At 49.0% G+C, this 21,090-nt stretch overlaps 1 protein-coding gene across 2 annotated transcripts; it reads left to right on the plus strand.

Annotated features, from left to right (window-relative positions):
- Positions 1-2,708: 2,708 nt before the first annotated feature.
- Positions 2,709-20,205, plus strand: DENND2D (DENN domain containing 2D). 2 transcript variants are annotated; one of them, XM_016925738.3, is made up of 12 exons: positions 2,709-3,091; positions 7,558-7,733; positions 8,614-8,726; positions 9,367-9,436; positions 10,103-10,180; positions 11,314-11,454; positions 12,647-12,795; positions 15,052-15,229; positions 18,125-18,166; positions 18,592-18,676; positions 19,008-19,247; positions 19,698-20,205. In XM_016925738.3, exons 1-12 carry the CDS (start codon positions 3,034-3,036, stop codon positions 19,772-19,774), a joined length of 1,407 nt encoding a protein of 468 aa, XP_016781227.1. In that variant the 5' UTR covers positions 2,709-3,033; the 3' UTR covers positions 19,775-20,205. The 2 variants fall into 2 exon arrangements, with proteins under 2 accessions (XP_016781227.1, XP_001160938.1); XM_001160938.7 differs by lacking the exon at positions 2,709-3,091 and adding an exon at positions 6,687-6,964.
- Positions 20,206-21,090: the final 885 nt, after the last annotated feature.

Raw genomic sequence — 21,090 nt, forward strand, 5'->3', positions numbered from 1 at the left:
TTACAAATATATTCTTTCTAATCCTCACAACTGCCCTGCAAGGTGATTTTATTATATCAGAAAAGTGAGGCTCAGTGCAATGCCTAACCCAAGGCTACAGGGCAAACAAGAGGCAGAGTGGGTTCAGGTCCAAGTTCATCTGTGTCAGATGCCCAGGCTCATTCTGTTATGTCATACTGACTGCCTCCTTGAATACAACTTATTAGTGTGCTTCCTTTCAAGACCTTCAAAAAAGGAAGGCTAGGGTCGTTCACTTCCACTCTACAGCCAGACTAGGAGAATGACCCAGGGGACAGTGGAAGATGGCAGCTACAAGAAGAAAAAGAACCTTTTGTCTTAGCAGAAACTGAGGCCTCCTGTGGTATCCTTTAACTTCTTGCTACCTTATCTACACATTTATCAACATCTATAGCCATTTTCATCTTTTTTTTCCCTCAGATAAAGTTTCCTTCTCCCGGCCACACGCGGTGACTCACGCCTGTAATCCCAGCACTTTGGGAGGCTGAGGCAGGCAGATCACTTGAGGTCAGGAGTTTGAGACCAGCCTGACCAACATGGTGAAACCCCATCTCTACTAAAAATACAAAAGTAGCCGGGTGTGGTGGTGCTCGCCTGTAATCCCAGCTGCTCAGGAGGCTGAGGCAGGAGAATCGCTTGAACCCGCGAGGTGGAGTTTGCAGTGAGCTGAGATCACGCCATTGCACTCCAGCCTGGGCAATAAGAACGAAACTCTGTCTCAAAAAAAAAAAAAAAGTTTCCTTTTCCCATTTAAAGCCAAACTTCTACCTAAGCTTCTAATTGCCCCCCCGCTTCTCTCAGACGCTGCTCCATCTGCACACCCTCTTTCTTATACTTTAAATGTCTACCCTTGCTTATTCTCATTGCTATACCCATAATATGCTCTCATCTTCGCCATCTTAACCCATCACTTTAAACCCAAATTTTCCACTATGGATCAATTAACTTGTTCCTATTATTATCCACACTTCTCAAAAATGCAGATTATACTTAGTTAGCTCCACTTCCTCCCATCCCAATAATTTCTAATTTTATTCTGAACTAGCTTCTTCCTGTTTCATTACCTTCATTAATGTCACCCTAACATCCTAACACATACTTTAAAAATCTTTTTAAAGTCTCATATACATATAGAGAAGTGCTTAAGTGTTCACTGCAAAGAACGATCACATAGTGAATACATCCATGTATCTACCACCTGGTTAAGAAATAGGACATTATCAGCATCCTAGAAAGAAACACTATGGTATTCTCCCAATCATTATTTCCTCCTTCCTCCCTAAAGGTAACACCATTCTGACCTCTCATACCATAGATTAATTTCACCTGTTTTAAACTTTATACAAATGGACTCTTACATAATGTACTCTTTTGTGTCTGGCTTCCTTTTCTCAACATGATGTTTGTGCAATGTAGCCATGTTATTGCATGCAGCCGTGGTTTATTTATTTTTACTGCTATGTAGTACTTCATTATGTGAATATACTGCGATTTACTCACTTTACTATTAATAGACATTTGAGGTTATTTCCAGCGTGAGTCTGTTTCAAATAAGACTCCCTTGAACATTCTTGTACTTATCTTTTTGGTGCACATGTACACAGTTTTCCTCATCTGTTTTTAAAGAAAGGAAGTTAGTTTGGTTGGGAATACCACAAAATAGATTGGGGAAGTTAAGGCACAATACTATTCAATCAATTGGACAAGTTTATCATGAGCAACGACTGTTCTTACACAGAGATGCATAAGACATGGGTTCAGCCCAGAAAAGGTACTTGGGGAAGGGAAGTGTACTTGTGTGCGGGAATACACAAAGAATAGGGAACAGAAACAGACTGTAATTAAGTGCAAAATTGCATACGGCCGGAGTAAAGTCAACTTTTAGAACCTCTGGGCTAAGACTAGACAGTTAATACTAGGGCTGGATTCCCAATTCTGGCTCTCCCATGGTGACTGGAGAGTCACCTGGAGGCCATGGAAAGAGGGCTGTAGGTCTGGGAGTCAGGCCCACAGATTCCAGACGTATTTCTGCCAGAGTCCCTTCTTCCCTCTGCCTACCTCTCCTGAAAAGGACCCTAAAACCTTGTAACCCAGGCAACCCCAGATGGACTCTGCATTTCCCAGCCCTACAGATAATGTCCTGAGAGGCAGCGGGGAACTAGGGCAGATCTCCCAGGAGGAAGTGGGCTGAGCAGACCCACAATGTCATGGTTGATACCAGAAGTTTACAGCCTGGACGTATTTGGAAGTCAATGAAGATGTGAAAAGGGAGGAGCGGAAAGGCTGCATTGAAATTCAGGATTAGAAGGGGAGAGGGGACAGCTGCAACAATTACGACAATAACAGTCCCTTAAATTTGTATTATGTAACAACCTACAAAGAGTTTTCTATTCCTGAACTTTCACATTTCTGTGGAATGGCAGGGGTTACCCCCATTTTGCTGGTCTGCTCAAGGCCAAGTTTGAATGGAAGGCAGCGACGGGTCCCTAATCCGCATCTCCAGTTCCTCCTCAGGAACTCCGAGAGTGAGAGGACAAGTAGGGCAAGAGACCTGGAGATGGTCGAAGGGCTAAAGCAGTTGCAAAGGGAGAGGTGGAGGGGTTGGAGAGGTGTGAGGACTGAAAACTCTGCCCCTTTTGGGATCCGTTTGGGGCCACCTGGAAGACGATGATTTCAGCCAGGACATGCGCTTTTGCGGACTGCAGGGTGTTCGCTAAGTCAAGCCTCCCCGGGAGCCCCACGGAGGGTGGGAACGAGGTGGCGCCGCCCAGTCCCGGACGCGCGTCGAGCGCCCTCTTCCACCCCACGCTGCCCTGCCCAGGGCGAGGGCAGAGCGGGCCCGCCCAGGTGCGCCCGGGGGTTGGGCCGGAGTCCGGAAGGTGCGCCGCGCCGCCCCGAACCTGTCCCCTAGGCCTCCCCCCGCGTGAAAGTGAAAGTGTCGGACCCGCGGAGGTCAAGGATAGGGGGGCTGGGCCAGCGCGGAGCTGGGAGCGGGAGCCGGGCACTCCAGGGGCCATGGATGGGCTCGGCCGCCGCCTTCGAGCCAGCCTGAGACTGAAGCGCGGCCATGGGGGTTAGTGCCGGCCGGGGAGAGCGCGGGGGGACGGCGTGGGCACCGGGGAGCCGGGGCTAGGGCTGGCGGCTGGGGCCCGGTGGAGGGCGGCACGGGGCGTCGAGATCCGGGAGCAGTTGGAGGGGGACTCAGGAGGCTGCGCGGGGGCAGGTGAGCGGGAGGGAGCGCGCTGAGAGGGGAAGAGGGTCAGGTTGGGGGGGCGGGGACGGCGAGGCCAGGCCTGCGGGGGCGAGGAGGAGGCGGCGGGACACAGGAAGCCGTTGTGGGGCCCCGGGGCCACGTGTCCTTCCATCCAGGAAGCTTGTGGTGCAACCGCAGTGTGCCTGAAAGCGCCCCGGTTGTGGTGTCCTCCCAGAGGCACTGCCTCAGCTCCCGGCGTGCCCGCCGCCCCGCCCCACCTCGCCGCCCTGGGAGTCCTCCGTGGTCTTTGCCCAGTTCCTCGGAGCCAGCGCCCCTGCCCCTGCCCCGCAGATAGCCACCGGCCACAAACACAGGTCTCCCCGATGACGTTACCACCCCCACCCACCCTCGGCCAGGTGCCCTTCAGAGTGTGGCCTCCAGCGGAGCGGCGGTAGAACCTGCGCAGCTGCTGCTTTCCAGCGTGTCGCCCAGACAGGGCACCCCTTCCCTTTCCCTCAGCCCCGCAACAGTGAAATGGACATAATTCCCCCGTCCAGGATTATGGGGATTAAATTAGAAGTCAACTTCTAAGTTAAAGAAGCACCTTCTTTTCTTTCTTAGCAGAGCCCTGGGGTTGGAAGGAGGGCAGTTAGAAATTCATTCATTTATTCATTCATTCGGCAAATATTTGTGTGGCTTAGATACTTTGCCCAGAGGTCCTACTGTCTGAGGAGCAAAGAGCAGGGGCCATTCCCAGACAACCTGCCCTTTCCAACATTGGCACGCCAGGAGGCCAAGTGAGCCCCTCTCTTAGCCCAAGCCCCAGAGTTGGGGGGACCTCAGGGAGTGAGGTCAGTGCACCCTTCTTTGAACTGCAGTGACCTCTGAGTGATCTGCTCTTCCTCCTGTTGCCATTCCTCCTGCCACACCCTGCTCCTTCCCTCTTTGTAGTGTCCTCTCTAGACACAGATCTCCAATATCTGGCCATTCCATCTGCACCATCAGGGAGAGGTCAGAGACCACAGTTTGGGGCAGAGGCCTGGGACCGTGCAGTGGTGGGAGCAGAAGGCAGGATGAGGCTGACATTCTCTCTTCTCTGGAGAGCACTGGCCTGGTCTGTCCTGGTCTTCCCAGACCCTGGGACATCTGTGTGAATGGAAGGGGTCTGCCCCCTGCAGCCCAGAGGAGACATTCCAGTTGTTCCCACCCACCCCTGCCCCAACACCAGGCACTTCCTGATTGTGCCTGGAGGAGCTTCCTGATACTGAGGAACTGTAAGAACTGAGGCCTAACACTTGTAGGGCCAGGAGCATATGCCCTCTTCATCTTCCATACCATCCTCCACTTGCCTGGGGATTCTCCCCCTTCCTCCTTTGCCTTTCTGGCCCCAGGACAGTTGTGTATTAGGAGGGAGTGTGTGTGTGTGTGTGTGTGTGTGTGTGTGTGTGTATCCTGGTGACAAGGAGTGATGTGGTGGTGGTCCTGGGTTGAGAGCAGCTGAGCTGGAAGGGATGGGCCAGCTTCCCAGATCAAGGTTCCAGAAGGTCCCCTCACCTATGTTCTAGACAGATCTGGGACTTCAGTCAGGTGTGTGTGGGAGAGGCTTTCTGGTGGAGGAACAAGTGTAACCAGATTCCTGACTTCCCTAGAAAGGGTGGCTCCCTCCTCAACTAAAACTCTGGATAATAATTCCTTTCTAGGGCACTGGAGATTAAATGAGATGCCTTATATGAAACATGAGTTTGATGGAGGTTAGTTTTCTCTTACGCTTTTCTCTCCTGTGGATAACACCTTTTGAAAGAGGGGAGAAAACAGTCTTTTGCTGCATTTCTTGGGCCTCATCCCAAAAGTCTAATTACTTTCTTTTGTCAATGATTTATTAATTTTGCTATTCTCTTGGCTTGCTTGATAAAGCAGAAGAAAATGATCTGAAAACGCAGCCCAAAGGATTTAGGGAAAGGCATAATTTCATTAGAATCTGGAATGATCAGTGATAAGATTCTGTTTCTCAATGTCCTTTGAAAACCTCTGTGGGGTATTTGATGTCAAATGCATCCAGAAGGCAGGAGCATGAATTTGGAGCTTTCCTAATCCCCATTCCCAACAAATCCTGTCAATTTTAATAGCGTTTGAATTACTTTATGCCTCAGTTTCCCCATCTGTATCAGGAAGATGCTTGTTCCTCAAACAGGTGGTAAGGCTTGTGCAACAAGTCTGTGCAGCTTGCAAGTAAGGTGTGGTGCCAGCTCCAAGTGTTCTAGTTCGCTCTTCTCACCCATTACAGCATTTGAACATCTTTCTTTACTGTACATGAGTTTGGCCGTGAGTCCTGGCTTTTTCTAGTCCCACAGAAGCCAGGTCTAGAGCTCTTAGGAGCAAAGCAGCTGTTTTCCCTATCCTAGCACCCCACTCTCTTCCAGAGGGGTGCTTATTCTTAGCAGGAGTGGCAAACACTGGCGTCAAACCCTTTTGCCCCCTGCTTTCCCTTTGAGGCAGCTTCCTGGTAAAAGCCTTCCCTGTATTTACTCATTCAGGGGTTTCTGTGAGAATCCAAGGTGATTTTTTTGCTATTCCTTCTCTCTTACCTAGTCTCCAGACACAGCAGTGGGCTAGCAGCTGTGCCTGTAGCTTGGGCAGAACAGCTGACCTGGCCTGACCCGGAGGAAGGCTGAGCAGGCGTGGGGGTTGGGTGGAGATCACCCGGATGTTTTCCACTGCCATGGAATCACCCTCAGGCTGCTGGTGCAATCAGTCCCCTACCTTAAGCTGGGGACAGTCTTCTGAGCCAGTGCTTCCTATTTGAGAAGAGGGACTCTGCTGGAACCCTGGAACAAGTGCCAGTGACAGAACTCTCCAGGGGGTGAAATTCACCATTGTAGCTATTTCCAAAATATCACGAACTCTGGGCTTAGAGATGGATTTTGCTCTCTACTGCACCATCAGGAAAGAAGGCTATTGGGTATTGACTTCCAGAACTCTTTCTTTTGTTGGAAGAATTAATCTATTTGGATAATTATTAGGCCAAGTCTATTTATCTTAATCAGGGGAGGGCAGTGGCATCCTGGCTGCAGAAAGTGTTTGGCCATGTGCTCTAGGTCGGGAAGTCCTGGAAGTTCTAGAATTCAGCAGGTGGCCTTGCTGGGGTTTTTGACTTCTGTTGACCAAGTTGAGAAGTGAAAGGTCAGCAATCCAAGTGTTGGAGGTGTAGGATCCCTATCCTGAGACCAGCCAGTTTCCAGTGCCCACAGTCTGACACTATCAAGCATTGTCCACTGTTCTAAGGTTGTAAATTAACTCTCTGCACAATCTGCAGCCCAGATTCAAAACCCTTAGCCCATAAGTAGCCAGGCCTTTCCGGCTACTTTCAGCCAGAGGTGTTTGCTCATGACCTTTTCTCTCGCCACACCCTGGGGCTCTTGGGAGGAGCTGAGATCTGCGCTGCAGTGCCAGGATGCTGACTCTGTTGGTGCTGGCTTCTGCTGCTTTCCTGGGTCCCGTCACATCCTTCTTGCTCAACCACTGGGTGCACAGGATGGAAACTTCTATTCCCTCTCTGGAAGACAGCGCGTGGCTTGGCTTCACAGAGTTGTGGCTGGAGACCGAAGCAGCCCCTTTCTCAGGCTTTCTGTCACCAGTCTGTCTGTGTTAGGGGAGAGGGGAGTCTGCTCTGTCCTGAAGGCCCAGAGATGGAAGGACAAGTGGTAGGCCGGGTGTTCAGGCTCTTCCAACGCCGACTGCTTCAACTCCGAGCAGGTCAGGACTAGACTGCCTACTTCCTTGTTTTTAGGGTGACCCTCTTAGGCGGGACTGTTTCTTCCTTGAAATGCTCCTTCCTCCTCTTCCTTTATATCTCGGCCTCCACATGGTTCCCATGTGACTGGGTCAGGAGGCTTCCTCTGCTGGTTTTTAAGAGCTGGTCATGCCCTCTGTGGGGCTAGTGTGGTCACAGTCACATGCCCTTTGGGCCTGTTCTTATTCACTTAGTATGAACTAAACTCTCAGGCCGTATTGTTCCAGGACTGCCAGAAGCACCCGACAGGTTAGGCAGTCTCTGTGGTACCCTGGGGCCTTGGCCTCCATGTGGCCTCTCCAGCACATTTCCGTGGCTTCTGTGTCAGTGGTTTCTTTCCTCTGCTTGGCTCCCCATGGTTTCAAGTCTACCAGGGCAGGTGTGGAAACTGCCCATTTGGCCCTGATCCTGAGTGACTGGTGGTTCTGGCCAGTATCCAGGTATCTCAGCATTGGCAAGGCGGCCTTGAGGTGTGGAGGTCACCCGGATTCTCACAGACTCCACTCCAGGAATGGATCAATGAGATTATACTAAATGGGCTCTGGCTTGATTTCAGGACCACCCCAGGACAATTCAGGGGAAGCTTTAAAGGAACCAGAAAGGGCCCAGGAGCACTCTTTGCCCAACTTTGCTGGGGGGCAGCACTTCTTTGAATACCTTCTTGTGGTTTCTCTCAAAAAGAAGCGTTCAGAGGATGATTACGAGCCTATAATCACCTACCAATTTCCCAAGGTAAGGACTGAAGGAGGGGCAGGGCCAGCCAGAGGACTGGGGTGTTTGGAAGGTGGTAGGGGTGGGGGTTCCACCTCCTTCTCCCTACCCTACCGGGGCTTGAGCCTGGAGCTGCCCTGAGCTCTGAGCTCGCTGCTCTCCATTTCCTTCTTAGCACAGCCCCAGTTCTCTGTTATCACCCACAGAATCTAGGTCTAACTTCTTTGTGAGGGACTGACCTAGGCTTCCTAGCAGGGAAACTAGGCTAGACATTTTGCCTTTTAGGGGACCTGATAGGTCTTCCAAATCCCATTTTCAGTCACCCTTCTCTGCAGAGAAGCTTACCTTCTGCCAGAACTCCTAGAATGAATCCCCTCTCTGGGATGTGTGGGAAGGAAAGAGTGGGGCAGCCTTGTAACTGGTGGGCAGGCACAGCCCTCTGCCCGAGCCCAAGCATTAGACTCCTTGTCTGATCCTTCACCAGGTAGAGGGTTGGGAATCCTTCTCATTAGCAGGTGTGCCAACTGAGCTGGCCGCTTCTCTTCTCTGATGTGGTACCTCTCTGATGTTGTCCTCCCAGGGGCCTGGGCCATTTCAGGGCCTTTCTATATTCAACATGGCCCTGTCCCCTTTCTATGTAGATCTCGATACTGAGGTCGAACTCAAGCTTATGTAGAGTTGACCCAGGAGGGGCTGTTTCAGCTTTGGAGTTGTTCCAACTGGACCCAGAATGCAAACTGTGCAGAGTCATGGGCAAAGGCACCCTTCGCCCCTATGCTAGTGGAGAAGCTTATCCCTAGACTGCTTTAGAGCCTCAAAGGAAGCCCACCAGCTCTGAAGCTGTCTCCTGCTATCTCTGCCCCCAGCTTCACATCCACTTGTCTTTTCCTTTACCTTATAGCGGGAGAACCTGCTTCGGGGTCAGCAGGAGGAGGAGGAGCGGCTGCTCAAAGCTATCCCCTTGTTCTGCTTCCCAGATGGGAATGAGTGGGCATCACTCACCGAGTATCCCAGGTAATTGCTCAGCCCTGGGCAAGGGTATTGGATTTGGGGAGAAGGAACATGTGTGAGTTCTGTGGCTCCTGTAGCCTCCCTCACTGCTGTCATTTGTTGATTTTCGGCCTGGGAGTGTAATTGATTTGTTTGAAAACATCTGGCCTGGGGTCCCTCAAGGCCAAGAATATGAGCTATCAGTTTGATCAGTCACTTCTGTCCAAAGAGCCAGATTCTCCCACCTGTCCTAGAAGCAATAGTTGCTGCTTTTAACTCTGCTACTGGCCCAAGCTGGACTTAGCAGAAAGCAGTTAGCCTCCAAGAAGGCGATGTAGCAAAGGCCCTTCTAGCATGAGCCCTGGAATTTGACTGCTTGAGCTTTGACTTCACTATTTATGAGTTGAGTGACCTTGAATAAGAAGCACCCTCTGGCCTCAGTTCCTTCATCTTTAAAGTGGGGATAATTACTGAACCTACCTCAAAGAGTTGTTTTGACAATTAGATGAGATGATGTGTTTAGGGCCTGACACCAGTGAGCCCTTACTCCTATGATTAATCAGCAACTCCCCTTTGCCCTCCTCTCCACCCTCTAGTGCTGACCACTTTCCTGTTTTAGAATTCAGTGAGCAATACAAATCAAGCCTTGTCTGCTCTTTCTTAGGGAGACCTTCTCCTTCGTTCTGACCAATGTGGATGGGAGCAGAAAGATTGGATACTGCAGGCGCCTCTTGGTCTGTGCAGCTCAGAACTGCCCCTTCCTTTCTGCAGTCTGCTCAGCTCCACGGCTGGGCTTGCTCAAGCCTGAGCTGCAAAACTCCAGGCTTATTGGCAGCACTGGTTGTAGAAAAAGCACAGCCCAGGACCTGCTGCCATGCTAGTGCTCCCTCTGCAGCCCCACAAGCACAAGGACCTGATGCCCCTTCTCCCCCTGCTGGTCAGGCTCTGGTCTGTGCTCTCTCCGGCTTTCAATACAACGAACTCCTCTCCCTGCCTGCTCTATCCAGGCCTGCTTACCTTGGCCCCTGGAGCCTCCCAGAGCAGAGGCTGGGACTTGGACAATTAGTTTCAAATCTTAGGTCTCAGGAGGATTCCCCAAGTCACCTTTACAGTGCTTTCCTCCTTAGCCATTTCTTCATCTCTAAGGCACACTTGCTACCCCTCTTTGCTGACCCCAGATTGTGCTGGCACTGAAGGTGGCAGCGCTTGCCCACCAACTCACCCAGTACCCTCAAGGATTTCTTCTTTTGATGCTGGTGGCCATTCTGACCTCCCTGCTGCACCCACCATTCCCCATAAATCCCCCTCCCCAGCCCTCAGCCTTGTGCTCCTTCATACCCAGTTGGCAGAAGCCCTTGGGGAGGCTGCAGCACTGAAGGAGCCTCTCTGTCCCTCCCCAGCCTGCCGGCCCTGGCCCTCGCCTTCCCAAAGTGTACTGCATCATCAGCTGCATCGGCTGCTTCGGCTTGTTCTCCAAGGTAGGGATAGAACAGGATTCCTCAGGGCCTGTTTGTCCTGCCCATATTCCAGGCTGTCTCTGGCTGCCAACCCTGCCTGTGCAACTAAGCTCTTAGTGGAGCTCTTCTCCCATAGCCAGAGTCAGCATTAAAGCACACTTGGGAAAACTGAGGCAAAGGGGCATGCACTTGACTTAAGGGAAAAGTGGAAATTGAATCTAGGGGACTGGACCTCTTGCAGAGACAGCTACTGTTCCCACTCTAGCCAAGTAAGAAAGTAGTTGAAGTAGGACAAGCAGAAGAAACTTCTGCCCTGAGTTTCAATTTCCTCATCCATCGAATGGATATAATAATCTCACCTTCCTATCTCACTGGGTGGCGTGAGGCTTAAATGAGGTGATATATGAGAAGACTCTTTATAAAAGGCAGAGCACTAAACAAATGTGAAGGAGTTATAAGACCCATTCTGACTCCTTCAAGGGTAGAAGAACAGTTGAGGTCCCCAGGACTTCTCTTGGAGCTAATTTGAGTGCCAGTGCATCTGAGACAGAATTTGAGCAGAATCCATGGGGCCCATGCCATCCACTGGTGACCAGAAAGGACTTCATTATGCTCTGACCCCAGCAGGACCTTTGGAGGAGGAGGGGAGGAAACTCTGTCAGCTTTTGCTTGGGCAGAGCATTCCTTTGTGCAGTGCTCCTAGGGATGGAGGCAGTCTCTGACCTCGGGAATCTACAGTGGGAGTTGGAGGACAGAGTGGTACCAAGAGGCTTAGGCTTCTAGCCTCCTGCTCCAACCAGCATGAGTGGACATGGTACCATCATGGGTGATGAGTTTACTCCGGGATGACTTCCCAGGGAGGTGCTTTTATGTTGGTGTTAGGAGAGGGGAAGAATATGGATTTGTAGAGAGATAATAAAAAGGAAGCTGGAAAAAGGCAGGTCTTATGTGGGAGATAAACTGCAGATTATTTAGCATGAGCCCAGCCTCTGCCAGGGAGGGAGAGGACCAGTTCGTGGAGGGCCCTAGAAGATACATGAGGATCAGCTGAACCAGTATGAGAACATTATGACGCTCAGGGGTAAGTAGAGTCTCTTCCACCTGCCTGGTATTGTCCCTTTGAGCCGTGCCTCCCGTGGTTCTTTTCCCTGCAGATCCTGGATGAAGTGGAGAAGAGACATCAGATCTCCATGGCTGTCATCTACCCGTTCATGCAGGGCCTCCGAGAGGCAGCCTTCCCTGCTCCTGGGAAGACTGTCACTCTCAAGAGCTTCATCCCCGACTCAGGCACTGAGGTGGGTTAGCAAAATGGGTGAGACCTTCCCTAGCTGGAGAGGGTAGGCATCTGTGGCACCTCTCACCACTGTTCTTCCATTAACCAGGTTAAAGTACAGAGAAACTGAGCCAGATGGGGACTGGGACTTGGTTAGAATGGACAAAGCTGAAATCAAACCCAGATTTTCTGATCCTTCTAACTTGATACCCACAAGCACCTAGTTACTGCTCAAGCCACCAAGACTTTTATTTATAATAAATAAAACATGTAAGTTGAGGCTTCTGGTGCTATAAAGGACTTTTCCCTCAGCCCTCAGACTGCCACTTGCCCCTACACCCCTTCCACTCTCCTTTGTTTGTCCTGTCTCTACCTTACAGCGTCCATCTGTCCATTTCTTATCATCCATCCCCACCTCCGAGTCTCCACCCATGCACAGGGGAATGCTATTGTTTTAAGGCACCAAGCACACTGAGGCAGCAGGTAGAACACTGTTCTAAGAATTCCAGTCCTGACCTCTGGAACTCTGAATAGTCTGTGTGCCCCTTTGAACCTTGGCTTCCCCACAGGAAAATAAGGGGAGAGGCTAGAAATTTTCACTTTCTCAAAAAATAAGTGCTTAATGCTGGCTGTGTGCCAAGCTATACTATTTTCTGGGAATACAGTGGTGACCAAAATGAATGTGGTCCCTGACCTTTTGGAGCTGTGAGTCCAGTGGGGAGAATAGATGTTAAATAAACACACCAGTGCATGTTGAATTAGAAATTATGTAACTGTGATGAAAGAAAAAAAAACAAAACAGGGTGCTACATAAGAAGAAGATGGGAAAGTATCACATGGCCAAGGGGGGGCCTCTGTGACCTGAAAGAGGGTAAGAATGAAGGGAGCAGAGCAGTGCAGGAGGAGGGCCCTCATTGTGAAGGCTGCAGGCAGGAAAGATGGGATTGCTCAAGGAACAGAAGCCCATGTGGTGAAGCACAGTGAGAGAGGGGCGTGTGCTCGGGGAGGCGAGTGAGGGAGGGTGCAGGACATTATGGGCCATATTCAAGATCACATCAGTGCTGTCCTCCAGCCAATTAGCAGGGGGACAGAGAGACAGGGCCAGATTCACTCCTGGGGGCAGAAGGAATAGAGGCTGGTAGAGGCCCAGCACCTCGGGGTCTGCATGATCTTGCAGTGTAGTGACACCTTCTCTCTCTCTGGTTTCCCCACAGTTCATTTCACTGACACGGCCCCTGGACTCCCACCTAGAACATGTGGATTTTAGTTCTCTATTGCACTGTCTCAGTTTTGAACAGATACTTCAGATCTTTGCCTCTGCCGTGCTGGAGAGAAAAATCATCTTCCTGGCGGAAGGTCTCAGGTGGGCCCAGCCCCTGAACGGCTCACCTGAACTGCCCAGCATCCCTGGGTTCAAGGGAACAGACTGGAGGTTATCCAAGGAAAATGGGCTGTAGGGTCCATGCGCCCACCCTCCTGTTTCTAGCTCCTTGTTCTTTAAACCAAGAGAAACAGCTGTTTTGAACCACCCCCACTGCCTCTTCCTCCACACAGGACTGCTGCCTGGGCCTGAGGAATGCTCCTGACTTAGCTTGGGGAAGGACAGGAAGTATTCCTGGGACAGCCCGGGTGGGACCAGTTAGGGTGGATGCAGACATGATTCTGCCCTTGCAAGGCTGAGGGAGGGTGGAGAACAGGGCAGGAGGTAGATACTCATTCAACAAACATTTATTGTGTGTCAACTGGTTGCCAGATGCCAAGCATTGGGAAGATACAAACAGGACAAGGTCCTTCACCTGAAGGGGATGTGGAATTACATAGTGGTTGAAAGCACAGGGATTGAAATCAGCAGAATTAGGAGGTTTAAATCCAGTTCTTCTACCTTTAGCTATGAGGTTCCCATTAAGTTAGTTTGTTAACTTCTTGAAAATGGAAATAATGATTGTGATTACCTCATAAGGTTGTGGTGAGGATTAAATGAAATAATGCACATTAGGTACCTAACACCCTGCTGAGCACATATTGCTGAGTGCTAGCTTCTGTTAAGTTCACAGTTGAGTATATCCCTGTGTGTAGTGGAAGCAGGGTACTATTGTGCCATGGTCTCTACCTCTTAGGGGCTTCAGATCTGAGAAGGACATGGGGAGATGTAATAGAATGGAGAATGAAAAAAGTCATAAAACAGTAGGGGTAGGGGTGGACCTTCTATTCATACCTGGGGAGGGAGAAAACCAGTGATTTTAGGTTGACAACCCTGCTTTTATCTTTTAGGGAAGAAGAAAAGGATGTTAGGGACTCAACAGAAGTCAGAGGGGCAGATGAATGTCATGGGTTTCAGAGGAAAGGAAACTTGGGCAAGCAGTGGGGTCTCTGTGTTGAAGATTCTGTAAAAATGGGTGATAACCAAAAAGGAACTAGTTGTAGGTAATCCTTGAAGGGAGTGGCATCATCTTTTGCTTTGGAAATAGCTCTTTCACTCCCAGCCTTGAATGGAAACCAGAAGTTCCTGTGTGGCTAGAGCTGGGATTCTGCCTTTCCTCCTCAGATCAGTGTTTGGGAAGTGGAGGTCGGCAGGATTCACCTCTCAGCCGTTTACTTTCTTCAGGGAAATCCCACCACTCCCCACTTCCTTCCCACACTGAGTTTTTCAGCTCCCTGAAGCTCGGACAGGGAGGGGACTTCCAGTCAGCTAGCCTCTCAGAGACTCAATTTTGCTAATTCAGGAAGTGCCAGCTTGAAACCCAGAACTGAAACAAGGATTCCCGCATCTGTGCTTTTATTGGCCTTGACTTTGAGGCAATTTGGCTGGAGTAAAGAAGAGCCATGAAAGCCAGGGGATAAAAGAGAAAGACAGAGAGTGGGACTGTGTGTATGTGGTGGCGAGAGGAGTAGGGTCCAAGTTGTGACTTGGGCAGGAGTGACGAGAAATGCTTCACTGGAAAGTCTTGAGGAGGCACCTTTGTGGGACTTTCCGTGTAGGAATTGCTGGGCAGAGGTTCCTAGAACCTGGGAATTTCCCAAGCTACTCAGGCAGCAACCTGGGAATCTTTAATAACCTCGAGTGTGCCCAGAGGGGGCTGTGTGGGGGCAAAGGCTGGGGATGAGGGTGGATAGACATAGAGAGGTAAAAAGGCTTTGCCTCTCGGCTGAGCCTCCAGTGCTTGCTCACATGTTTGTCTCTTAACTACACTGTGAATTCCTTAAAAGCAGGGTCAGTGTCTTACTCTTCCTGGTATCCACATCTGTGAGGTATGCTCACAGTTGTGAGCACAGGCTAGGGGCTCAATCAATTATCTCCTTGAATGAAGGCAACTCTTCTTCCCTCTTCTCTTCAGAGTCGCTTTTATTTTTGGCCAGTAGTAAGTTGAGAAGACTAACTGGGAAAAGAAGGGTCAAATCAAGGCCCTTCTTGATAGTGAAGCCTCAGACTCTCTAGTTTCTGTCCCTCCCTCCCAGCAATGTACGTTCAAGCTCTGTGACCAGCATGGCCCCCAGACTTGCCTTTCTGCCATGGGCACGGGCAGCACTGCTCTAGCTGCTGTTGGTGGTGGGCGATGAGGGGTGTGTAGCATGGTGGTGCAGGGGCCCCCTGACTCTCATCCTCTGTGCTCTGTCCCAGCACCCTGTCTCAGTGCATCCATGCTGCTGCCGCACTGCTCTACCCCTTCAGCTGGGCGCACACCTACATCCCTGTTGTCCCTGAGAGCCTTCTGGCCACCGTCTGCTGCCCCACCCCATTCATGGTTGGAGTACAAATGCGCTTCCAGCAGGAGGTCATGGACAGCCCTATGGAAGAGGTATGATGTGGCAAGAAGAGTGCATGATTTGGAGCCAGGTAGAGTGGGATTCAGATCCCAGCTCTGCTGCTTACAGCTGTGTGATTAGGGGCAAGTTACCTTACCTCTTTAAGCCTGAGCTTTCTCATCTCTAAAATGGGGATAACAGTGTTCACTTCCTAAGGATTCTGGGGGAAACCACCTGCCTAGAGCTCCTAACCTGGCACCCGACACACAGGTGATGCTCAATAAATGCAGGCTCCTTTCTGAAGGATTCCCCTTTAGGCATAAGGGGCAGTGAATAGCTTATTCAGGGGTGAGCAGACTGTTCTATGCCAGCTGGCCCTAATGAGCAGTCTTCGGGGTGTCCCATCTCATCCAAATGTATGACACAGCTGGTCTATACAACACACACCCCACTGGAATGTATTTGAATTCCTTGGAATTGAGCTAACATGGTCCTCTGGCAAACTATGAGTCTTAAAAATGCAGATTTTTACAGCAAGTCGTCTTTCTGAGTAGCTCAGAGCTAAGGTGGCTAATGAGGATATAGGTCTGAATCCTCTTTGATTTTGTTAGCTTCTTACATCTTGGCAGTGCACCAGACACACCAGAGAACTCAGTTGTGAAAATGGGCATTAAAAGCGTAAATCTATCCCCACTGTTGGAAAAATAACTCAAAACATGTGCTTTAGAGTTGTCAGTAGGGACTTTCAAAAGATAGTATGTTACTGTATCTCAAGACGGAAGAGGGACTTGGGAATATCTGCCCTGGCCATAACCATTGACTCACTCCAAGAGATAACTGAGCTCCAGAGACTAATCCAAGGCCACATAGACAACAGTGGAACCTAGCACAGATAAAACCAAATCTCCTCCTATAGAAACCATTGCTGCAAAGTAAAGAAGAAGGCTGTGTTTCCCTTCTTTGCTCCACCGGCCCCCTCATCCTTCCTGAGGACTGCTGAGTACACATGCCCTTTGAACCAGCTTTAGCCTTGTGACTAACTGGGACAGAGTATTAGCCCCATGTTTAGCAGTAAACATTTAAATGTTCCAACCCCAGAAATTATGAAACTTCTTGACTCTGCAGCTCCAGCTCCCTGGAAGCCGTGGCTCCTCTCCTGATGGCCAGTCAGACTCTGGCTTTTGGTAAGGGATTACTCCACAGACAATAATATGCCCAAATACTGGAAAGATTTCTGGGAACAATCTTGAAAAACAAATTATTTATACACACTCTCTGCCCCCAATCCCTCAAAGGAACAGTCTTCCCTTCATGAAGGCATCTGAGCCTATGTATACAAGTGGTTTCAGGCCTGGACTAGTTCAACTTTTCTCCCCGATGACAGATAATTACAGTGCATGCTCTATTTTTTGGCATACTTTCCACTCTCTCTTTCCTTGTATTTGGAAGAAGGGACAATGGAGGGATCATTCTCTCTATTGTCAAGACCAAGGGTCACAAACGGAAAAGAGAGGCCCAGCGGGCATTTAAATGACCAATACATGATTTGGGAAATTACGGTAAACTGGTGGGAACATGCCCTGCCTAAAGCAGGCAACTGCTACTCAGTTCCATCTGAGTGTTGTCCTTTAGAAATGTGGACCCAGTGTTAGATCTCCTGACTTTTCAGGAGAAGCCCCAAATCCAAACTTTATGTGAGATAGTCCAGTTTAAATATTGGAAACCAAATCAATTACTTAAAAATACTGTGAAGATCAAAGAAACAGATCTGCTGGTTGGAATCAGCCAGCAGGATGCCTATTTGTAATCTCTGGTCTAGACTGAAGGCTCCCTGGGCAGTGATGGGGCCCGTGCTAAAACTCAGGTCCCCCAAGTTCCAACCCAGTGCTTATCTCACTTGAGGACTGTAGACACATGGTCTGCTCACTTCCTTTCCTTTCCTCTTCCTGTTGACCCTTCATTTTCTTCCTTTGCTGTTTCCTGCTGGAAGGCCCAAAGCTGTGAGGTAGGTTTTTTTGGTTTTTTTGTTTTTTTGTTTTTGAGACAGAGTCTCGCTGTGTCGCCCAGGCTGGAGTGCAGTGGTGCGATCTCGGCTCACTGCAAGCTCCGCCTCCCGGGTTCACGCCAGTCTCCTGCCTCAGCCTCTGGAGTAGCTGGGACTACAGGTGCCCGCCACCACACCCGGCTGATTTTTTGTGTTTTTAGTAGAGACAGGGTTTCACCGTGTTAGCCAGGATGGTCTTGATCTCCTGACCTCGTGATCCACCCGCCTCGGCCTCCCAAAGTGCTGGGATTACAGGCGTGAGCCACCATGAGAGGCAGGAGTTTTTCTAATAGAAAATTGTACATAAGTTGTTGCAAGCATGAAAAAAATAAAGATGTTGGTCTCTGTTCTAGAGAGCAGGGAGTTGAAGGGGAATTGTAGAGAGAGGAATGCAATCTCAAGAATATCAGTCTAGGCTTGGAAAAAAATTGGTTCTCTTATTAGCAGCATAGTATGACCTCGGGCAGCTTCTTTGGGTCTGTTTCCTCATCTTCAAAATGGAGATTGTATCTGCCTCATGGGACTGTTGCTTGAGATCAAACGTGTAAAGCATTTATGTGAACAATGTACTAAATGCTCCATGTAGAAGCAATTTCTGCAGTCAATGTTTTATTAAGGGAGTGACTGGCTGTGATTTCTCCATCTTGTATTTCCCTTCTACCTTAGCTCTTTCTCCTACTCCCTTCCTACAAACACCCACACCCTTTCCTCAGGAAGGGAACTGAGATTTCCAGAGGGGAATGGTGAGAAAGGAGAATGCTAGATAGGAAATGAGAACTGAAGATATTGATTTTGTTGCTACCTGGGCTGAAAGATACAGCCACAGGCAGAAATCAAGACGGTAAATCCTCTGGAGGTCTATGAAGAAAGAGGACCAGAGAAAGCCAGTCTATGTTTATTTCAGGTCCTGCTGGTCAATCTTTGTGAAGGAACCTTCTTAATGTCGGTAAGTGTCTGGGTTCAGATCCCCTGCAGGCCTATCACCAACTCTACCACTCTAGTTTCATCCATGTTCCACTTATTTAAACAAACATTTAAGTTCTTTGTTGAGTGAGAATCTGTGCTAAAAAGACCACATCTCTCTCAAGGAGCCCATGGACATAAACACATATGACTTCACTATAAGACAATCAGTGATAGTGCCTTTTAAGCAAGGGATATAAATCAAGTACCACCGGGATGGAGAGGATCCCTTGCTAATGTCTAGAGTCAAACTAAAGGCCAAGAAACAGCTTATGTTGTTTCTGTCCTATGTGGCTATTTGTGGGTGGAGTGGGGGTGTAGAATTCATGCCCTCCTTATGCTTTTCTGCCAACCACCTTCACTCCACACTTCCTTCCTGCTTGACCTCGGAGCTCTGTCCTCTTCTAGGTTGGTGATGAAAAAGACATCCTGCCACCGAAGCTTCAGGATGACATCTTAGACTCTCTTGGTCAGGGGATCAGTGAGTTAAAGAGTAAGTCCTTACTCTTATTTTGGGTCTCTCCAGGCAGTGCAATGGCATGCTTCTCAATCATTCCCTTCCAGAACTAAAATGAACTCACTCAGTAGTCCTAGACCAGCCCTAGAGGCCTAGAACCTAGGTCAAGTCTGAATTTGGGATTGTATTCTTCCTAAGCAATGGCAGAGAACTCATACCCAGATTCCCATCTCAGTCAGTAATTATGAACCCTACCCTATGGCTTTCCCCAGGAGCTTTCTGCCTGCAAGAAAGCCATTCTTGAAGGTGAGTTTGGGTAATTTCATCCTTCTGCTACCCTCTGAGATGGCCTTTATATCTCCTGCAGCTGCAGAACAAATCAACGAGCATGTTTCAGGCCCCTTTGTACAGTTCTTTGTCAAGATTGTGGGCCATTATGCTTCCTATATCAAGCGGGAGGCAAATGGGCAAGGCCACTTCCAAGAAAGATCCTTCTGTAAGGCTCTGACCTCCAAGACCAACCGCCGATTTGTGAAGAAGTTTGTGAAGACACAGCTCTTCTCACTTTTCATCCAGGAAGCCGAGAAGAGCAAGAATCCTCCTGCAGGTACAGTAACAGTCCCCATCAGTCTAAGCCCAAAGAGGGTTACCTCTAGAATAAAGAGGAGGGGAAAGAAAGAATACTTCTCTTTAGAAACCCACAAAATAGCTGTAGGTAGACTTTTATTAGTGGAGTTGAAATGACATAACCTGAAACCTAAGAAAATGTCTAATGGGCTGCCATTTTGTGGAAGTTGGTTTACCCATTAGCCAACAGGGCTGAGCCCTTTCCTCTGTTTTAGTCTAGAGCTAATTCCTGCTAAGTATCCTCTGTTTATGGGCTCCTTTTTGGACAAAACTGAATGTCTGGATCTCCAGAAGCCTGTGAGGCCAGAGACATCCTGGCAGGGATGGGAGTATGGGGAGCAGACAGGATATTTCTGATCCTTATTCCTGAGCTCATTATAATCTGCCTGACCAGATCAGATGCCTCTAACACCCGTATTTGAACCCACAGGCTATTTCCAACAGAAAATACTTGAATATGAGGAACAGAAGAAACAGAAGAAACCAAGGGAAAAAACTGTGAAGTAAGAGCTGCGGTGAATAAGAATGACTAGAGCTACACACCATTTCTGGACTTCAGCCCCTGCCAGTGTGGCAGGATCAGCAAAACTGTCAGCCCCCAAAATCCATATCCTCACTCTGAGTCTTGGTATCCAGGTATTGCTTCAAACTGGTGTCTGAGATTTGGATCCCTGGTATTGATTTCTCAGGACTTTGGAGGGCTCTGACACCATGCTCACAGAACTGGGCTCAGAGCTCCATTTTTTGCAGAGGTGACACAGGTAGGAAACAGTAGTACATGTGTTGTAGACACTTGGTTAGAAGCTGCTGCAACTGCCCTCTCCCATCATTATAACATCTTCAACAGAGAACACACTTTGTGGTCGAAAGGCTCAGCCTCTCTACATGAAGTCTGTGGACACGTAAGGACGAGAGTAAAGAGGAAAATCTTATTTTTATATGTGTCTTTGGCTTTTACTATGGGTAAAAGTATTTTCCTCGTGGAAAATAAGGCAATGAATATGACAATCAAGTGGACTACAAGTGGAAGACCTGGCCATGGGGATACGTTTGGAGTGATAGAATCATGGTGGGCAGCAGCTCTACTTCTTCTAACAGGAAGGGTAAGAGATACTGGTAAAAGCAGCAGCAGCACTGGACATAGGGCATCTAAGTCCTTGGTTTGGAGTCAGGTGTGCTTTCCAGAATCCTGGGAGGAGAGGCTGCTCACTGAAGGGAAGCAGCTTCAGTCTAATTTGAGGATAGGAATTTCAGTCAACAGCAGCCTGTGAAGAACACTACATGGCTTCCACAAGTAGGTCTGTTTCCCCATCACTTTCAGTTTGCACTAGTCCTTTACCTTCAGTCTTGGACATCCTACCTCCAACTGATCTTTATTTTGAGCAGCACAGTCCAATTCTTTAGCTAAAGGTGAAGGGATCGCTGCACTGACGTTCTTCCCCTTTGAGAAAAGAATCGTAATTTTAAGAGTCTGAAGGAGTTTAGTGGTCACCTAGTCTCTCCTCCCTTGATACCTCTACTGATACTTTCTACTCAAGCATTGGGAAGCTTTTTTAGAAGAATCTTATCTTCAAAAAATCTACCTTTTTTAATGTGTGTATTTGTGGCCCTCAGAAGTTCCTAAATTCTATACAAAGAACACAAAAGTTTCTGGAGGGTGGAACCGGGCATACTGAAGTTCAAGCCAATGTAATTTGCTTTTGTGACTGCAGAGACCTACTGCAGGTGGCAGATGTCCCACTGTCCACACACTGTGCTTAGCTACACTACTATTCTTCACAGCTTCTAGGAATTACATTTTTTTTGGTAGTTTATGGCAGTGG

Source organism: Pan troglodytes, chromosome 1 (assembly GCF_028858775.2).
Source record: "Pan troglodytes isolate AG18354 chromosome 1, NHGRI_mPanTro3-v2.0_pri, whole genome shotgun sequence".
In the NCBI taxonomy this organism is placed as follows: Eukaryota; Metazoa; Chordata; class Mammalia; order Primates; family Hominidae; genus Pan; species Pan troglodytes.